The sequence below is a fragment of the Anomaloglossus baeobatrachus genome, chromosome 2 (assembly GCF_048569485.1).
Source record: "Anomaloglossus baeobatrachus isolate aAnoBae1 chromosome 2, aAnoBae1.hap1, whole genome shotgun sequence".
NCBI lineage: Eukaryota > Metazoa > Chordata > Amphibia > Anura > Aromobatidae > Anomaloglossus > Anomaloglossus baeobatrachus.
In genome coordinates, this window is record NC_134354.1 from 329,007,283 (window position 1) to 329,026,259 (window position 18,977).

At 46.0% G+C, this 18,977-nt stretch overlaps 1 protein-coding gene across 2 annotated transcripts in view; it reads right to left on the minus strand.

Moving 5' to 3' along the window:
* Positions 1-18,977, minus strand: part of WDTC1 (WD and tetratricopeptide repeats 1) — a 154,145-nt gene that overhangs the window by 122,307 nt on the left and 12,861 nt on the right. For both annotated transcript variants that reach the window (XM_075335920.1, XM_075335919.1), the window contains exons 3-4: positions 14,356-14,439; positions 14,204-14,250 (exon numbers count right to left, since the gene is read on the minus strand). In XM_075335920.1, the coding sequence (XP_075192035.1) occupies positions 14,204-14,250; positions 14,356-14,439 (131 nt within the window). The remainder of the gene's footprint in view (positions 1-14,203; positions 14,251-14,355; positions 14,440-18,977) is intronic.

The following is an 18,977-nucleotide window of genomic DNA, read 5'->3' on the forward strand; positions in this document are numbered from 1 at the left end:
GAAAAGCAGCATGTCACTTCTTTTGTGCGGTGTAGCTGCGTTCTCCCCCTATTGAAATCAATGATGCGGGTCAGACCGCAGCTACAACGCAGTGAGCTGCTTTTTTGTTGCGGTCCGCGGGCTTTGTCGGCATACAGAACGCAGGCATTTACCTGGAAGTAAGGTCAAGAGGTTTCCTGTTCACCTCACTTCCTGGCAAAGTTCAGGAAAGCCCCCGGTGTCGCCAAAGTGCCCGCCCCGACCCCCGACCCCCCTCCCGAAAATCCAACATGGCGGCGCGCACAGCAGCGCACCGGCCGCCCTGCTCCTCTGTTTCTGTCGCATGTGCCATAACACATGCGACAGAAAACTGCTCCCCAGGACCTGTCAGGTCACCCCCTATTCCCCCCGGTGTCCTCCGGTGTCCCCCGGTAACCCCCGTACCTGTCACAGCGCTGATCCCCCGCGGCCCCCTCCTTCACAGTGCGCGCCGGTCACATGTGCCGAGCAGCTGACAGCTTCCTGTGTTCAGTGTGAGCTGCGCTGGCTGCTGCTGCTCGGCACTGTGCAGCTATGACCCGGGGAGAGTGGGTGCAGATTCTTTGCACCCACTCTCCTCAAATGGAGGGTCTGCACTACTAGAAAATGGGGGACACGTTCCCTGAGCATGCCCCCCATATTCTAGAAGGTCCAGAGGCGACGTGGGACGTCTAAAATGGATACTGCGGACCCAATTTTTTTTCTTTTCAATAATTTGGTTAAAGAGGATATTTTTTGGGGAGTGTTTTTTCAAATAAATTTTTTTTTGGTTGTCAATTTTTTTTGCTATTACTGTCAATTAGTTATGTCTGGTATCAAATAGACGCCGTGACATCACTAATTGCTGGGCTTGATGCCAGGTGACATTACATATCTGGTATCAACCCCATATATTACCCCGTTTGCCACCGCACCAGGGCACGGGATGAGTTGGGGCGAAGCGCCAGGATTGGCGCATCTAATGGATGCGCCACTTCTGGGGCGGCTGTGGCCTGCTATTTTTAGGCTGGGAAGAGTCTAATAACCATGGCTCTTCCCATCCTGAGAATACCAGACCCCAGCTGTCAGCTTCACCTTGGCTGGTGATCTAATTTGGGGGGGACCCCACGTTTTTTTTTTAATTATTTATAAATAAAAAAAACAAAACAGCTTGGGGAGCCCTCCAAATTGATCACCAGACAAGATGAAGCTGTCAGCTGTGGTTTGCAGGCTACAGCTGTCTGCTTTACCCTGACTGGCTATCAAAAATAGGGGGGACCCCACGTCATTTATTTTAATTATTATTTTTTTTGGCTAAATACAAGGCTAGGCACCCTTTAGTGCCACATTAAAGGCACTAAAGGGCGCCAGCTTAGAATATGCAGGGGGGTGGGACGTTATATATATGTTTGACATCCATTAACACATTTTAGGCTGTGTGCCCACAATCAGGGTTTGCAGCGTTATGGGCGCAGAGTGTTTTCCCTGTGTCCATAATGCTGCGTTGTGCAGTACTATTAATAACAACGAAACGAGGTATGGCTGGTTTTTTGACTACTGGATTGAATACTGAGGATTGGTTGGCTGAAGCACAACAAATATTTTCTGATCAAGGATTTGTACAAAAGAGATATACTCCCTCCTATGGAGTGGCATTCAAGGAACTTACACAGGTGTACAAGGACCAGGTGGTGTCTTGGTGGGAGGTGAAGAGTTTGGAGAGCTACATTAAAGCAGGCATAGTTCCACGTGGCCTCCGTATTCACCTTACGGCGGGTTCTAGGTACAGAAATCCAGATTTTGTCACCAACTGGGAGAGAGAAGCAACCAATAGCTCAATACGGTTGATGCAATTGATGTTGGAGGAGGAACGAGCTAATCTCTCCCAGCTGGATGACAGATTGAAGGAAAGCATTGACATAACCAAAAAGTTCTCAGGTGAATCTGATTTTACCACCAAAGAGAATAAACTGAAGGACGAATTGGAACGTTTCCAATACAGATTAAAAGAGAGGAAGCATAAGCAGTATATGAGGGATTACTCCGATTTTAAAGACAATCGGGCGTACCAGGTAGTTACTAACCAGTTGCCTGGCCAGCTGACTGAATGTGAGCCATCCTCCACAGATACTGACTTTTCGGATAGTGATAACTATAGGAGACAGAGGGGTAACAGGAATAGAGGAAGGGGGAGAGGGAGGGGAAGAAGAGGCTCTAGATCCGGTGATAGGGGAGGTATTCCATCACTGAGTCCTTTTTTAGAACCCTATCCCCTCAGGAACCGGCTCCAGCAGCCCAGGAGTTAATCTCCAGTGTACAGGTTATTAACCTGTCCAAAAAAACTCTGGGCAGCATGGAGGTTAATCTCCTCAAGAGGGGGTTATCCTTTGTCCCCACCTCTAATTTCGACACCTTCGAAGCCATTAAAGATCTGAATCTTTTTCTACGAAAGGTCAGGTGGAGGAAACATTTTTTACGTCAGGATACCAGACTTTGTCAGGATCTTGATATTCCACCTGACCTTTTACCAGATATACGCCTACTGGAAAGTATCGGTACCATCGACCCCAGTCTCCAGGGTAGGGGACCTTTTACCGATCTAAAAAACAAGAGCACGAAATTTCCTCCCCCCTCTGGGGATCAATCGGCAATTGATGTTTTTGAGGAACTTGTCACTCGTGAAATTAGATCTATCTCTCAATCCACTCTCTATACACCTTATAATCTCACGAAGGAAGAGATGGGGGTTTTGAGAGAATTGGAACATGACAACCACATTGTCATCAAACCCTCGGATAAAGGGGGCAATGTGGTTGTCATGGATGCTGACCAGTATGCTGATATGTGTACCAAGATCCTGAATGACAGGACTGGTTACGAGAGACTTCCTGCCAATCCGACAGGTCGGTATCTGAGCGAACTTAAAGGTATCCTGGATGATGGCCTTTTGTCTGAAGTAATCAGTAAAACTGAGTATGACTTTCTTCTCCCAAAAGAACCAACAATGGCGACCTTCTATTGCCTACCAAAGGTTCATAAGGGCCTTTGCCCTTTGAAGGGTAGGCCAATAGTTTCTGGGATTAACAATCTGACCCAAAATTGTGGTATATACTTGGATAAAATTCTCAAACCATTTGTTGCAGCCCTACCCTCATTTGTGAAAGATACACCAGACTTACTGAGGAAACTAGATGGTATATCAGTTAGTGAGGGCACCCTTCTTGGAAGTGTGGACGTTGAGGCCCTCTACTCCTCTATTCCCCATGCCAAGGGACTTGAGGCGGTGGAGTACTTTCTGAATACGCGGGGCTGTCAGTTCAGGGAGCATAACAGATTCGTCCTGAGGCTCTTGGAGTTTTGCTTGACGAGAAATATCTTAACCTTCGATGGGCGGATCTACCACCAACTCAGGGGCACGGCTATGGGGAGCCCATGTGCTCCCTCTTATGCCAATTTGCTCCTGGGTTGGTGGGAGGAGACGCGGATTTTTGTGGAAGAAATGGAAGACTCTACGTCCAAATTTGAGATATGGGCCCGCTACATAGATGACATACTGATTGTATGGACAGGGTCGAGGATGGAACTGTCTAACTATGTAGCGGGCCTTAATCAAAACGATGTGGGGCTGACCTTTACACATGTCATTGGGGAAGACAACCTCCCCTTCCTGGACATTCTCATCCAAAAAAGTGGGAGTGGCGAGATTTCCACCTCTACTTACCGTAAGCCCACTGCCACCAACTCTCTCCTCATGTGGGAGAGCAGTCATCCCTTCCACATGAGGAGAGGGATCCCCAAGGGACAGTTCCTCCGTTTACGGAGGAACTGTTCAGATAAAAGGGTCTTTGAGAGCCAATCAAGGGAGCTCCGTGACCGCTTTAAAGAGAGGGGCTACCCTGGGGAGATACTGAAAAGAGCTTATAATGAAGCGAAAAATACCCCTAGAATGGAATTGTTGATGGACCGGGAGAGACCATTGGAGCAGAATGTTTTCTCTCGCTTCATCACAACTTTCAATAATGGAGCCACTGAAATTCGTAAAATACTGGAGAATCACTGGCCTATTCTTTTAATGGATAGAGATGTGGGTTCCTCCTTGCCTAAACGACCTCTGATCACCTACAAAAAAGGGAGATCTCTTGGTGATAGGCTGGTGCACAGCCACTTCGAACGACACCAGGAAACCAATTGGCTGTCCAGGGAGGTGAAGGGCTGCTTTAGATGCTCTAAATGCATAGCATGCCCCTACCTGGAAGTTGGGAAAACGTTTAGGAGTATGGTGCTGGACAGAAACTTTGAAATACGCCATTTCATAAATTGTCGCACTCAAGGAGTGATTTACAAAGCTACCTGCAATTGTGGCTTGGAATATGTGGGGAAAACGATCCGAGAATTCAGGCGAAGAATTGGAGACCACCTTGGTGACATCGAACACAAGAGGGACAAGCCCCTAGCCAGACACATCTGGGCTAAACATGGTGGCAACCCTTCTGCCATCCGTTTTGTGGGTATTGATGTCGTCCCCAGACCGAAACGGGGTGGTGACTGGGATAGGTGTGTTCTCCAAAAGGAAACAAAATGGATTTTTAGACTAGGCACCTCGGCCCCGGAGGGCCTTAATGAACAGCTTCAATTTGCCAGCTTTATCTAGTAGGAGAAGTATTAGCCAATGATAACCTTGATTTATCTTTGAAGTATATGTGACCTGTATAGTCCTGGAGGGACAGTAAACATAGTGAATAATCCCTCCACTTATGTGAAATCTTGGATATGTGCACACTTGTAATATCTGGGTAACATGACTATCACCTTAATGTGTGACGAAAACTGATTACACTTAATAATGCTCATTTGGATGACTCATGCTGGGATGTGTGGTTATTCCTTGATAGGTGCACATGATAATGTGTCCCTTTTCATGTGTAAATGTACCCCCTCCATATATTGGGTTTTGCGTTATCTATTGGGACAAGAGCACTGCGATTTACATCATGCCCCCATCTTGTGGATGGTGTGTTTTGTTCCTCTTTTTTTGCTCTGAGTATGATGCTGGTAACCGATCCGGTGCACGGTATGTGTATCGGCTGGGGACTTGTCTCCCTACATGCATCCTGAGCGCTGGGAGTGTAGGGCGTGCCATCATGACTCATGATCTCATGGAATGGGCGGTGGGGAGCTTTACGTGGACATGTTTCATTAGCCATTCCCATTGCCTTGTGATCGCGTTACCTCACTTCCGGTGGGCGGTTTGAATGCCGCCCTGTATCTTTGGCTTGGAGCGGGCACATTAGTGTGTAACAACGATCCCGCCCCTATTTTGACGTACTTCCGGTTTATCGTCGCGAGACCGGAAGTGCGTTGCTGGGATCCTTACGTGGACGCTGTTTGCGTTCCACTTGCACACGAGGTTGACACAGGAGGTGGTGTTATCATGGGACATCAATATGCACCACCTGCTTATCTGAATCACCACTGGTGAGTCTCCTAATTGATCCACAACATTGATTGGACCATTATCATTTATATACCCTTTGTCACTGTGGCTCTGGTTCCCTCATGTTATTCTGGGAGCGAGGGCTTAGGACCTCTGGCCTCTATCTATACACTGGAGTCCCCTGATGAGTCTTGTACGACGAAACGCGTCGGGACGTGGATAGGATCAGTGTAGGGGTATATAGAGAGGGCCAGCTGTGGTCTGTCCTTGTTAGGACGGAAGTTTGGGCAACAGGTTTTGATTTATCTCCTGAGTTCATGTAGGGTCAGTGACAACCTGACGACACAAAGAGGACCAACACGGAGGAGATCCTGTTTTGCCCTAGACCACCGAACATGGGTGAGATTGTTCTCATTTATATGTATACTGAGCAATAATATTTGTATTGGTCTTTTCCATTGAGGACCGATATCTAGCTCTTAATTTAGGTATATTGAGTTTTTTTGATTATTTTTTCTTCCCTATCACATGGACCACTGTCCCACGGGTGGATATAATCTACTCAATATATGATTTATGTATATTGTGTTTTTTTGTTATGTTTGTTATACATCATTGACTCTTGTGCTTTGATAAGTTATCATTTTACATTCTAGAGCACTTGAGTTTCATGGTTACATGTATCCCCTTGGGCTTTTAATATTTTAGAATTAAAAGTTAAATTTTAGCCTCTTATTTTGCTTTATCCACCCTGCGTTGTGCAGTAGAAGCACAGTGGAAGGAATTTTAGAAATCCTGTGTTTCTCTTCTCCGCAGCATAAACTGACCTGTGGTGCAGCTTCCTGAGCCTCAGCATGTCAATTTATGGTGCGGAGACAAGAGTGTTCTCTGCAGGTAGCATAGAGCTCCACAGCAGCCTGAACCCAAATCGTGGGCATGGGCAGCTGTGTTCTCCCGTGGACAACACTCACATCTCTACAGGAATGCTGGCACTGTGTACTGGATGTACTGTGGCACTGTCACTGGATCATGTGGTCAAAAATGCACCTGAAGAAAACGCATGAAAAACGCATGCGTTTTTGATGCGTTTTTTCCAAAACGCATTGTTTAGAATTCTCCCCTCTGCCAGAGGGTGCGTTTTTTTCCGCGCTGAAAAAAACGCAACGTGTGCACATAGCCTTAGTATTGTTGCTTCTAAATGATTATGGACTTGTTTTCTTTGCATTATTTGAGGTCTGAAAGCAATGCATTTTTTTGTTATTTTGAGCATTTCTCATTTTCAAAAAATAAATACAAAATGTATTGCTTGGAAATTCGGAGACATGTTGTCAGTAGTTTATAGAATAAAATAATTTACATTTTACTCAAAAATATACCTATAAAGAGAAAAACTGTCAATTTTGCAGTGGTCTCTTAATTTTTGCCAATCTGTGTGTTGTGAATGTCATCCAAGTGGGTGCTGGTGTGGAGCTCCCTCTGGTGGCTAGGAATGGTATTGAAGCTGAGTCTGAATCTGTGACTCAAACAGGTGTTGTAAATAATTAGGAATCCAGGAAGTCCAATTGCAGACCAGTCTGGTTTCTATAGGTGAGCAGTTTCTGCTTGGCTGCTACCGGTGATAAATGTTTGCTTCTGCCTCTGAAGAAGACTTGGAGTTTGTCCTTCAGTTTCCTCTATTAATCCTGCACCAGAATTCACTCCAGATAAGGCTGCAGGTTTTCTCTGCTTAATTGCTGGTTTCGCACATACGGGTGTTTGTGTTTTTTTTCCATTTTGTTCTGTGTTTGTTTTCTTGCATGTGAGGATATGGCTCTCGGCTATTTTTGAGAGGGCAATTCCTTCTGCAAGAAAGGAAGTTTCTCCCTGTTATGATTTTGATTATTTGCACCTTTGAATATTATTTGTTCTGTGATTTTGTTCCTTTTTATTATATCTGCAGTTCTGTTTAAAGTGTCTGGCACAAGAGTACCTGATATAGTGGGTGAAAGACCGTGTGGTCTTAGGGCTTCTTTTCTATCAGGAGTTTGGTATTTGTTGCAGGGTTTTTTGCTGGCCGCAATCAGTTATCTTTCCTGTCCTGTTGTATCTAGTAAGTCGGGCCTCACCTTTGCTAATCTATATTTTCTGTGTATTTTGTTTTCTTACATTACCGTCGTTACATGTTGGGGACTTGCTATTCCTTTGGAGACTGCTCCGAGGCAAGTTAGGATTCCTCATTTCTATCTTTGAGGTGTAGCAAGTTTCTCCGGCAGTGACGAGGTGTCTAAGTGTGTTAGGAACATCCCACCGCTACTTCTAGTGGTGTCCGATAGATAGGGGATTGAGGTCAGCTTAGTTTCCAACTACACTTGTGGTTTTTGTTTTTTCCTGATTAATGGGATTTTTTGTGATCGTCCACGGTTACCAGTTCATAACAGCTGAGTGTGTGTATACATATATATATATATATATATATATATATATATATATATATATATATATATATATATATATACACACAGTCATATGAAAAAGTTTGGGCACCCCTATTAATGTTAACCTTTTTTCTTTATAACAATTTGGGTTTTTGCAACAGCTATTCAGTTTCATATATCTAATAACTGATGGACTGAGTAATATTTCTGGATTGAAATGAGGTTTATTGTACTAACAGAACAAAATTTGACCGGTGCAAAAGTATGGGCACCTCAACATAAAAATGACATTAATATTTTGTAGATCCTCCTTTTGCAAAAATAACAGCCTCTAGTTGCTTCCTTGTAGCTTTTAATGAGTTCCTGGATCCTGGATGAAGGTATATTTGACCATTCCTGTTTACAAAACAATTCCAGTTCAGTTAAGTTTGATGGTCGCCGAGCATGGACAGCCCGCTTCAAATCATCCCACAGATTTTCAATGATATTCAGGTCTGGGGACTGGGATGGCCATTTCACGTAGTAATTGTTCCGCATGAATGCCTGAGTAGATTTGGAGCGGTGTTTTGGATCATTGTCTTGCTGAAATATCCATCCCCTGCGTAACTTCACCTTCGTCATTGATTCTTGCACATTTTTGTCAAGAATCTGCTGATACTGAGTTGAATCCATGCGACCCTCAACTTTAACAAGATTCCCGATGCCGGCATTGGCCACACAGCCCCAAAGCATGATGGAACCTCCACCAAATTTTACTGTGGGTAGCAAGTGCTTTTCTTGGAATGCCGTGTTTTTTTGCCTCCATGCAGAACGCCTTTTTGCATGACCAAACAACTCAATCTTTGTTTCATCAGTTCACAGGACCTTCTTCCAAAATGTAGCTGGCTTGTCCAAATGTGCTTTTGCATACCTCAGGCGACTGTTTGTGGCGTGCTTGCAGAAACGGCTCCTTTCGCATCACTCTCCCATACAGCTTCTCCTTGTGCAACGTGAGCTGTATTGTTGACCGATGCACATTGACACCATCTGCAGCAAGATGATGCTGCAGGTCTTTGGAGGTGGTCTGTGGATTGTCCTTGACTGTTCTCACCATTCTTCTTCTCTGCTTTTCTGATATTTTTTTTGGCCTGCCACTTCTGGGCTTAACAAGAACTGTACCTGTGTTCTTCCATTTCCTTACTATGTTCCTCACAGTGGAAACTGACAGTTTATATCTCAGACAATTTTTTGTATCCTTCCCCTGAACAACTATGTTGAATAATCTTTGTTTTCAGATCATTTGAGAGTTGTTTTGGTTAGCCCATGATGCCACTCTTCATAGGAGATTCAAATAGGAAAACAACTTGCAAGTGGCCACCTTAAATACCTTTTCTCATGATTGGATACACCTGCCTATGAAGTTGAAAGCTCAATGAGGTTACAAAACCACTTTAGTAAGTCAGTAAAAAGTAGTTAGGAGTGTTCAAATCAAGAAATTGATAAGGGTGCCCATACTTTTGCACCGGTCAAATTTTGTTTAAATGCGGATTGCACATTTTCTGTTAGTACAATAAACCTCATTTCAATCCAGAAATATTACTCAGTCCATCAGTTATTAGATATATGAAACTAAAATAGCTGTTGCAAAATCCCAAATTGTTATAAAGAAAAAAGGTTAACATTAATAGAGGTGCCCAAACTTTTTCATATGACTGTATAACAGCAGTCCCATTCTCATCCAGAAAACTATGATGATTTTTTTTTCCCCCACTTGTCATCCGTGCGCTGTCTGTATGCATTCCGTTTTTTTCTCAGCAGCCATTATTAATCTATTGGACCATTGTCCTGTGCTACAGAATGGTACTTTAACCATAAAAAATGGCTGTCACTAGGATGGTTCATGAGGCATGTGATTTTCTTTCTTGCACCCATAGCCTTGAATAGGTGAGTCTCGTCCGGTATACTCATCCACTCGCAGCATGCTGAGATTGTTTCCTCATGAATATCAGCTGCTGAGAAAAAAAAAAAAAAACGTATTGCATACGGACAACACACAAATGATGACAAAAAAAAAAAAATATCGACCCACTTTTCTAGATGAGAACGGGACCATTTGTTTCTACACTAGTGTAAAGTGTAAGTAAACAGGCAACAAGAAAATCACTTAGTACTACCATCTTTCTCCCATAAATGCACGCTAACATACACAGATGTAGTCCATGCACATAGCTGGCTGCCATAATAATCAGTAGTGCTGTTTCACTGAATGTCCGATATTTACCTTGGTTACCAGCGTACGCCGCTTAGCGCTGACTCCTTGCACACGTAACCAGGATAAATATCGGGTAACTAAGCAAAGCGCATTGCTTAGTAACCCGATGTGTACCCTGGTTGCGTGTGCAGGGAGCCAGAGAGAGCAGGGGCAGCGAAATCCTACGGATTGCGCTGCTCAAAAAACGTTACAAGCTGCGTTCCTGCTGCCCGGCGGTCAGTCGTTCCACGACTGATCAGTCGGGCGGAGGATGCAACGCAGTATCTTCACTCACAATCCGCCGCTCATACAAGTCTATGGGGACTTATTCCGTTGTTTTCCAGAGCCGCGGATTGTGACTGATACAAATTGACGGAAATGTGAACCTAGCCGAACTGAAAAGCAGGGAATGGTTTATTTAGGCTACATTCACACATCAGTTTTTTTCCATCAGGCACAAGCCGGCAAAAACATGAAAAAACAGATCCGGCGTCTGTTGCCGCCGGATCCGTTTTTTCCCCCATAGACTTTCATTAGCGCCGGATTGTGCCAGATGGCCTTGCGTTTCATCCGTTTTTTGCCGGATCCGGCAAAATGTACTTGTCCGGCGACCGGATGAAACGTTGAAGTGAACGTTTTTGTGTCCGGCAAAAAAAAACGGATCGCGCTGTATTGTGTGTTTTATAATAGAAGCCTATGGACGCCGGATCCGGCAAAAAAATGGATGCGGCCGCCGAATCCATTTTTTTGAACTGAGCATGCTCAATATCACACCGGATCTGTCAAAAAACTGAAGGAACTGATGGAAAAAAACTGATGCAACTGATCCGTTTTTTCAACGGATCCGTCGCATCTGTTTTTTCGCCGGATCGTACCTGATGCCAAAAAACTGATGTGTGAACATAGCCTTATGTATTTATTTTACTCATTTATATCGCACTATTAATTTTATAACAATTTACAGATGTGATCATCCCCATTAGGGCTCACAATCAAAATTCCCTATCAGTATGTCTTCGGAGTGTGGAAGGAAGGAAACCCACGCAAACACAGTTGCCAACATGCTGCAAGCATTCAAAAAGATCCAGCATTCTCATGGCACCTGTATTACGTTATCATGGAACTCGCACCACGTAAAAGCAATCATTTGCATACATGTATCAAACTGAGGCATCCTTAGGCTGCTTTCACACATCAGGTTTTTGCTGTGCGGCACAATTCGGCGCTTTACAGAAAAAACGCATGCGTTTTTTTTTTGCCGCCGGGTGCGGCTTTTCCTCATAGACTTTTATTAGCGCCGGATTGTGCCGCATATACTCGCGTTTGATCCGGTTTTTCCGGTTGCGGCAAAAATCATCACTCTGGCGGCCGCACAGGACGCAGAGAGGAACGATTTTTGCCAGCAGTAAAAATATACGGCGCCGTGCGGCATGGTGCATAATAAACGTCTATGCATGCCGAATCCGGTGGCATGCATCAAACACCGGAAGCATGTACTGGATTCGGTTTTTACTTCTGAGCATGCCCAGAAGTGAGATAAATTCATTGCTTGTCAGAAAATCTCTCTCTCTCTGGCCTAAGAAAATCGATGCGAGTGGAATTCGAGGGAGATAAATCCCTCCTTCCCCTCTTCCGTGCCAGCCCGCCCCTCCTGAGAGCCGGCCTGCCCCCCACAGCTGAGGTCTGCTCACACAGTCGGACCGCAGTCGCAGGGATACTAGCATGACACTCGGCTCCTGCTGTGCTGCCAGCGCGAGCCGAGTGTCATGCGAGCATCGCAGTAGTGCCCCGTGTGGCCCCAGCCTCTCTCTCTCACACTCACTGACTCATTCACTCACTCTCACCCACTCACCGATCACCGGCGCGGCGCTGCACGGCTGTCACACTGCTGGCGGCTTCTCCTCATTTGAAAATGCCGGCCGCCCATTATTCAATCTTGTATTCACTGCTTTCCCCGCCCACCGGCACCTATGATTGGTTGCAGGCAGACACGCCCCCACGATGAGTGACAGCTGTCTCACTGCAACCAATCACAGCCGCCGGTGGGCGAGTCTATTTCTTGCAGTAAAAAAATAAATAAATAATTAAAAAAATGGCGTGCGGTCCCCCCCAATTTTGATACCAGCCAAGTTAAAGCCACACGGCTGAAGGCTGGTATTCTCAGGATGGGGAGCCCCACGTTATCGGGAGCCCACCACCCTAAAAATATTAGCCAGCAGCCGCCCGGAATTGCCGCATCCATTAGATGCGACAGTCCCGGGACTCTACCCGGCTCATTCCGAACTGCCCTGGTGCGGTGGAAATCGGGGTAATAAGGGGTTAATCATGGCAGGCGTCTGAGAGACACCCCAATGATTAACCTGTAAGTGAAAGTAAATAAACACATACATCCAAAAAAATACTTTATTTGGAATAAAAGACAAAAAAACCCCACCCTCTTTCACCACTTTATTAAAATCCCTAAATACCCCTCCAGGTCCGACGTAATCCACAGAGGTCCCACGATGCTTTCAGCTCTGCTACATGAAGCTGACAGGAGCGGCAGTAGAACACCGCAGCTCCTCGGAGCTCCACGCAGCAACTGAAGGGAGTCGCGCTGTCAGCGGTGACGTCACTGAGGTAGTGCTGTGGTGTGTGTACGGTGATGAGGAGTGCGGGAGTGCCGGGGTGTGCGGTGATGATGCGTGCGGGAGTGCAGGTGTGTGCGGTGATGATGCGTGCGGGAGTGCAGGTGTGTGCGGTGATGATGCGTGCGGCAGTGCTGAGGTGTGCAGTGATGATGCGTGCGGGAGTGACAGGGTGTGCGGTGATGATGCGTGCGGCAGTGGTGAGGTGTGCAGTGATGATGCGTGCGGGAGTGCCGGGGTGTGCGGGAGTGCCTGCGTGTGCGGTGATGATGCGTGCGGGAGTGCCTGCGTGTGCAGTGATGATGCGTGCGGGAGAACAGTGGTGTGCGGTGATGATGCGTGCGGGAGTGCAGGGGTGTGCGGTGATGATGCGTGCGGGAGTGCCTGCATGTGCGGTGATGGTGCGTGCGGAAGTGCCTGCGTGTGCGGTGATGATGCGTGCGGGAGTGCCTGCGTGTGCGGTGATGATGCGTGTGGGAGTGCAGGTGTGTGCGGTGATGATGCGTGCGGGAGTGCAGGGGTGTGCGGTGATGATGCGTGTGAGAGTGTAGGTGTGTGCGATGATGATGCGTGTGAGAGTGCAGGTGTGTGCGGTGATGATGCGTGTGAGAGTGCAGGTGTGTGCGGTGATGATGCGTGTGAGAGTGCAGGTGTGTGCGGTGATGATGCGTGCGGTAGTGCAGGGGTGTGCGGTGATGATGCGTGTGGGAGTGCCGGGGTGTACGGTCATGATGGGGGCGATAGTGCCGGCGTTTGTGCAGTGATGATCGGGTCTTTCTCTCTCAGCAAAAAAAAGAAAAACGATCCGTCGCATCAGTTTTTACACAATCGGAGACAGATCCGTTGCATCAGGCACAAACCGGATTGTGCCTGATTGCAAAAAACTGATGTGTGAAAGCAGCCTTAGCCATGGAAATGGCAGAAACAGTAATGCTCTATAGACGTATGTAGTGGGCCAAGCACATGAAGAGTATGTACAGCCATCTCAAGTCAAGCTTTGCCTGGATAAAGAAGCTATCTCACAGGGAGTGGGCCCCAAAGGTATGTACTATCCAAAGATGTCCAAGATTGCAAAACCCATTTTTACAGAGGCACTGTTATTTTATAAAACTTTTGCCTGGAGAGCCGTATCTGTTTTGTACAAAGCATCTAGATATATGCAATCTATACATAGCCAAGGAGAGCGGGATACAGTGCTCTCCAAACTGCTTGAAGTCTTCAACCCCTAATAATCAAACTTCTCCAACATTGCTACAGTAGAGGTTTTATAAAATTACAGTTACCATTTTGTTCACCCAAGGAACATAGAAATATGGTCGTCTAGGATGGAATTTAGACCATGTCTGAGTCCCCATTCCTGATTAAAATAAGGGTTTCTATCTGCAGCCTCCAAAAGAGATGGAGCCCACTAAGCATATTAACAAAGAATGAAAAAGTATTCCAGTAAATGGATATTAACTACAGTACATAGAAAACATACAAGCATGAAAATCATACTTACTCTCCCTTTTCGTTCCATTCAAGACAATTTACACAACCAGTGTGCCCCTATTAAAAAAAGACAGGTGTTAAAATGAATCTACTTGAAACTATTCCCAAATTCATTGTTTTGGAGAGGATCCCAAACCAAGCGCATAATTCTTCTGCATATACCTGAAGCTCTGTTTCTAGTCCCAAGCGACCGATTAGTGAATCAGTTACATGATGATGTCTCCGAAAGCTTCTAGCTTGTCGTTCCTAAAGAAAATGAAACTTTTCAGGTTGTCATAACTTCTTCTGACGCATATTAACATGATGAGATTGCAAACAAAACATTTATCTCAAGTGGGTTTTCTGACCTTGGGATACAAGTCTGCAGTCACTCTATAGGCCACGTCACACTAAGCAACATCGCTAGCAACATCGCTGCTAACGAACAACTTTTGTGACGTAACAGCGATGTTGCTGTGTGTGATATCCAGCAACAACCTGGCCCCTGCTGTGAGGTCGTTGGTTGTTGCTGAATGTCCTGGGCCATTTTTTAGTTGTTGCTCTCCTGCTGTGAAGCACAGATCGCTGTGTGTGACAGCGACAGAGCAACAACTAAATGTGCAGGCAGCAGGAGCCGGCTTCTGCGGACGCTGGTAACCAATGTAAATATCGGGTAACCAAGAAGCCCTGTCCTTGGTTACCCGATATTTACCTTCGTTACCAGCGTTCCCGTTCTCAGGAGAAGTGACATGCAATTGTTTTTGCTGCGGGAATCCCGCAGCAAAACATGCAGCTGTCAAATTCCGCATAGTGCACACAGCATTTTTTTTTCCCATAGGTTTTGCTGGTGATTCACTGCAGAGATGTTATGAACATTTTCTGCAGCGAAACATGCAGTAAAACCACAGGAAATCCGCTGGAAAAACCGGCAAGTGCGCACAGGGCCTAATAATGCACACACACACACACACACACACACACACACACACACATATACAGTGATACCTCGGTTTTCGTTGACATCGGTTATTGTTGGTTTCGGTTTTCGTTGATTTTATGCACTAAAATTTTGCTTCGGTTTTCGTCTGTTTTTGTCTGCATGCCCACGTGACTATGCTGCTAATTGTGAGACAACAAAGGATGATCCATGCATTCTCCTGCTCAGTGTGGCATTGTGTGAGTGTCACCAGGGGTGGGATTCAAATTTTTAACAACAGGTTCTCTGTAAACCAAGCCCATTTGAAAACCCCACCCATTCTGTAAACCACACCCATTCTGTAACCACACCCATTCCGCTAGCCACACCCCTTTTCATGCACTTTCCTCAACCAAAAAATCCAAGTAATTTAAAGTATAATCTCTTTCCCCTTCTTACCCTCCACTACCTTCACTCTCCTGTCCAGCACCAGTTGTTCCAGTCACTGTCAGTGATATTGTATTAAACGTTTTTTCTACAATTTTTAAAAATTATTACTAAAGGAGCCCTGCTAAAATTGGAATGGACGACCTTCCCCATACAGATCCCATCCCATGTGGCTGCTTTCCCCTACAGATCCCATCCCATGTGGTCTCTCCCCCCTGCAGATCCCATCCCATTATGGCCTCTTTCCCCTGCAGATCCCATCCCATTACGGCCTCTTTCCAGTTGCAGATCCCATCCCATTATGGCCTCTTTCCCCTGCAGATCCCATCCCATTACGGCCTCTTTCCAGTTGCAGATCCCATCCCATTATGGCCTTTTTCCCCCCTACAGATCCCATCCCATTATGGCCTCTTTCCCCCTGCAGATCCCATCCCATTATGACCTTTTTCCCCCTGCAGATCCCATCCCATTATGGCCTCTTTCCCCTGCAGATCCCATCCCATTATGGCCTGTTTCCCCTGCAGATCCCATCTCATTATGACCTTTTTCCCCCTGCAGATCCCATCCGATTATGACCTCTTTCCCCTGAAGATCCCATCTCATTATGACCTTTTTCCCTCTGCAGATCCCATCCCATTATGGCCTCTTTCCCCAGCAGATCTCATCCCATATGCTCCTTTTCCCCTGCAGATCCTGTCCCACATGGCTCCTTTTCCCATATAGCTCCCATCTTATGTGGCCTGCTCTCCCCATATAGCTCCCATCTTATGTGGCCTGCTCTCCCCATATAGCTCCCATCTTATGTGGCCTGCTCTCCCCATATAGCTCCCATCTTCTGCTTCCCCTCTCCCCATATAGCTCCAATCTTATGTGGCCCCTCTCCCCATATAGCTCCCATCTTATTTGGTCTCCTTTCCCCATATAGCTGCCATCTTATGCTTCCCACCTCCCTGCATCTTCGGCTTTATGAGCGCTTACCTGCTCCAAGCACCGGCGGCCTCTCCTCTGTCTTTCGTCCTCCACGGCACTCTGCACACTGAAGTTGACAGACGGCAGGAGGAGGAGCTACCTCCTCACACTGCCGTGACCTCTCTGCAGTGTCAGCGCATCGCTGCACGCCGGGTCAGGGAGCAGACAGGCTCCACTAAACCCGGAAGTGCGGTGCAGAGGTACGGGGATTCATTTGTGTTAAGAGTCTTAAAGAGACACTAACACAAATGAACACAGGGAACGCCGGAGCTGTTTCTTGCCAGTTCGGGGAACCGACTGCTATTTTAACAACCGGTTCTCCCGAACTGGACAGAACCGGCTGAATCCCACCCCTGAGTGTCACCCTGCTCACCAGTTTCAAAATGTATGTAATGTATTTAATCTTTACATTAGTATTTTATATTCATTTTATATTTAATTTTAATTTCTTATTGTTTTTTAGTATTAAACACTATCTTTATTCTCTATAAAATGTGTTTTTTGTATGTATTTTAGAGTGTTAATTGAAATAACAGGAGGCAGCAGCCTGCGCTGGTGCTAACACATATGCCCGCTGCTTAAGAACATGCATATTCACTGCTCTCCAAGCCCATAATTCTGCACACCTCTATGCACTGAAGCCAGTGCTGAGAGGTGAGTGGGATTATGGGAGTGGGGAGCAGTGAATATTAATTCTCTTTAATAGCAGCACACGTGATCACCCAGCTGCCAGCTTCCTGCAGCTGCTGGGCGATCACGTATGCTGCTATTAAAGAACGATTAATGTCAGGCATGAGGAGTAGCAAATATGCTTGCAGCTGATGTGGGTGTATGTGGGCACACATGGCAGTGACATGATACGCTGTGCCACTTACAAGCTGAAGTCAATTGCTGGTATCAGAAGAGGACAACACGCACTGGGGGAGCAGAGTGAAGGTAAGTAAAATTGTTAATTTTTTTAATGTGTGCGGCATGATGGGGATTATATGTACCAGGATAGGGCCATATAATACCAGGATGGAACCATATACCAGGATGGGGCCATATACCAGGATGGGGAACAAAGATTAAAGCATGGAATGGGAAAGCTCAGAGCTGAGGGAAAGAGGCTCTTTCCCTCAGCGCCCAGCTTTCCCATGCTCTGCTATACATCTTCTCTCAGCACCCAGCTTTCCCATGCTCTGCTATACATCTTTCTCAGTACCTAGCTTTCCCATGCTCTGCTATATATCTTTCCCTCAGCACACAGCTTTCCCTTGCTCTGATACCATAGGAAAACTGAAGCTAAGGGAAATATGTACAGAAGAGCATAGAAGAGCTGAGTGCTGAGGGAAAGATGTATAGCAGAGCATGGGAAACCCCGGTGCTGAGGACAAGATGGATATCAGAACATAGAAATGCTGGGTGCTGAGGGAAAGAGTCAAGTGTCAGCATAATTATCATGTACCCCAAGCGTCAGTGTCATTATCCTGTCACCTGAGTGTCAACGCCACTATCTTGTACCCCAAGTGTCAGTGTCATTATTCTGAAAAGGACCAAGATGGGGGACATAATTACTGTATAGGGTCAGATTGATTTTAGCTTTCAAATACTGATGTAAAAAACTGACCAAATACTCAACGTGTACACGTGGCCTAAGGAAACGTTATTGATTAGTGGGAGATTTCTGGGACCCGCACCGATTGGTAAAATGTCCAACTTTCATCCCCATTAGATTAGAGCTCATGTACAACTCAACCACTGATCCATTTATATACTCAGTGGCTGTGAGTGCTGCACTTGTCTATTTCTGAAAGCCCCAAAAATGGTGAAAGGAGCCACGGTCACAAATCTGACCTGCTGCTGCATTTTATAATGGGGATAAAAGTGCCCTCTCAAAGATAAAAGTGCCTCATTCTTCCGATTGGTGGAATCCCACTAGTAGAAATCGCACCAATCAATAAGTTATCACTTACCTAACCTGTGGCTTGGTGAGAACGTGTTTTTACCAAAGAACCCTTTTAATGCAAACTACCGTAATTATACATCGCAGTTATGGTGTGCGCACAGTAGATGTGCAGGAGACACCTGTATTTTACAGTCGATAGTCCACTATAATGGGATAGCAGCTAACAGTTATTTGGCTATAGTTGCAGAGTGGGCCCTCAGAGTCAATTCTCCCTGTGGGCCCTAGACACCCTAGTCCAATCCTGCATATATACGACGAAGGGGACAAATACCAGGAGGGGCCCAGTATGGGGACATATATACCTGGATGGGGGGCATATATATCAGGATGGACCCAGGATGGGGGACATTTACCATAATGGAGGGTATATTTACTAGGAAGGAGCCCAGGATGAGGTATATCCCTATATACTGGGGGTGGAGGGCAACTCATATGTCTTGATAGGATTTAGAATGCTACAAGGGCACATACATCTGACCAATATGCGAGGGGGGTGGGTGAACCCAGGTCCAAATTTTGCTCTGG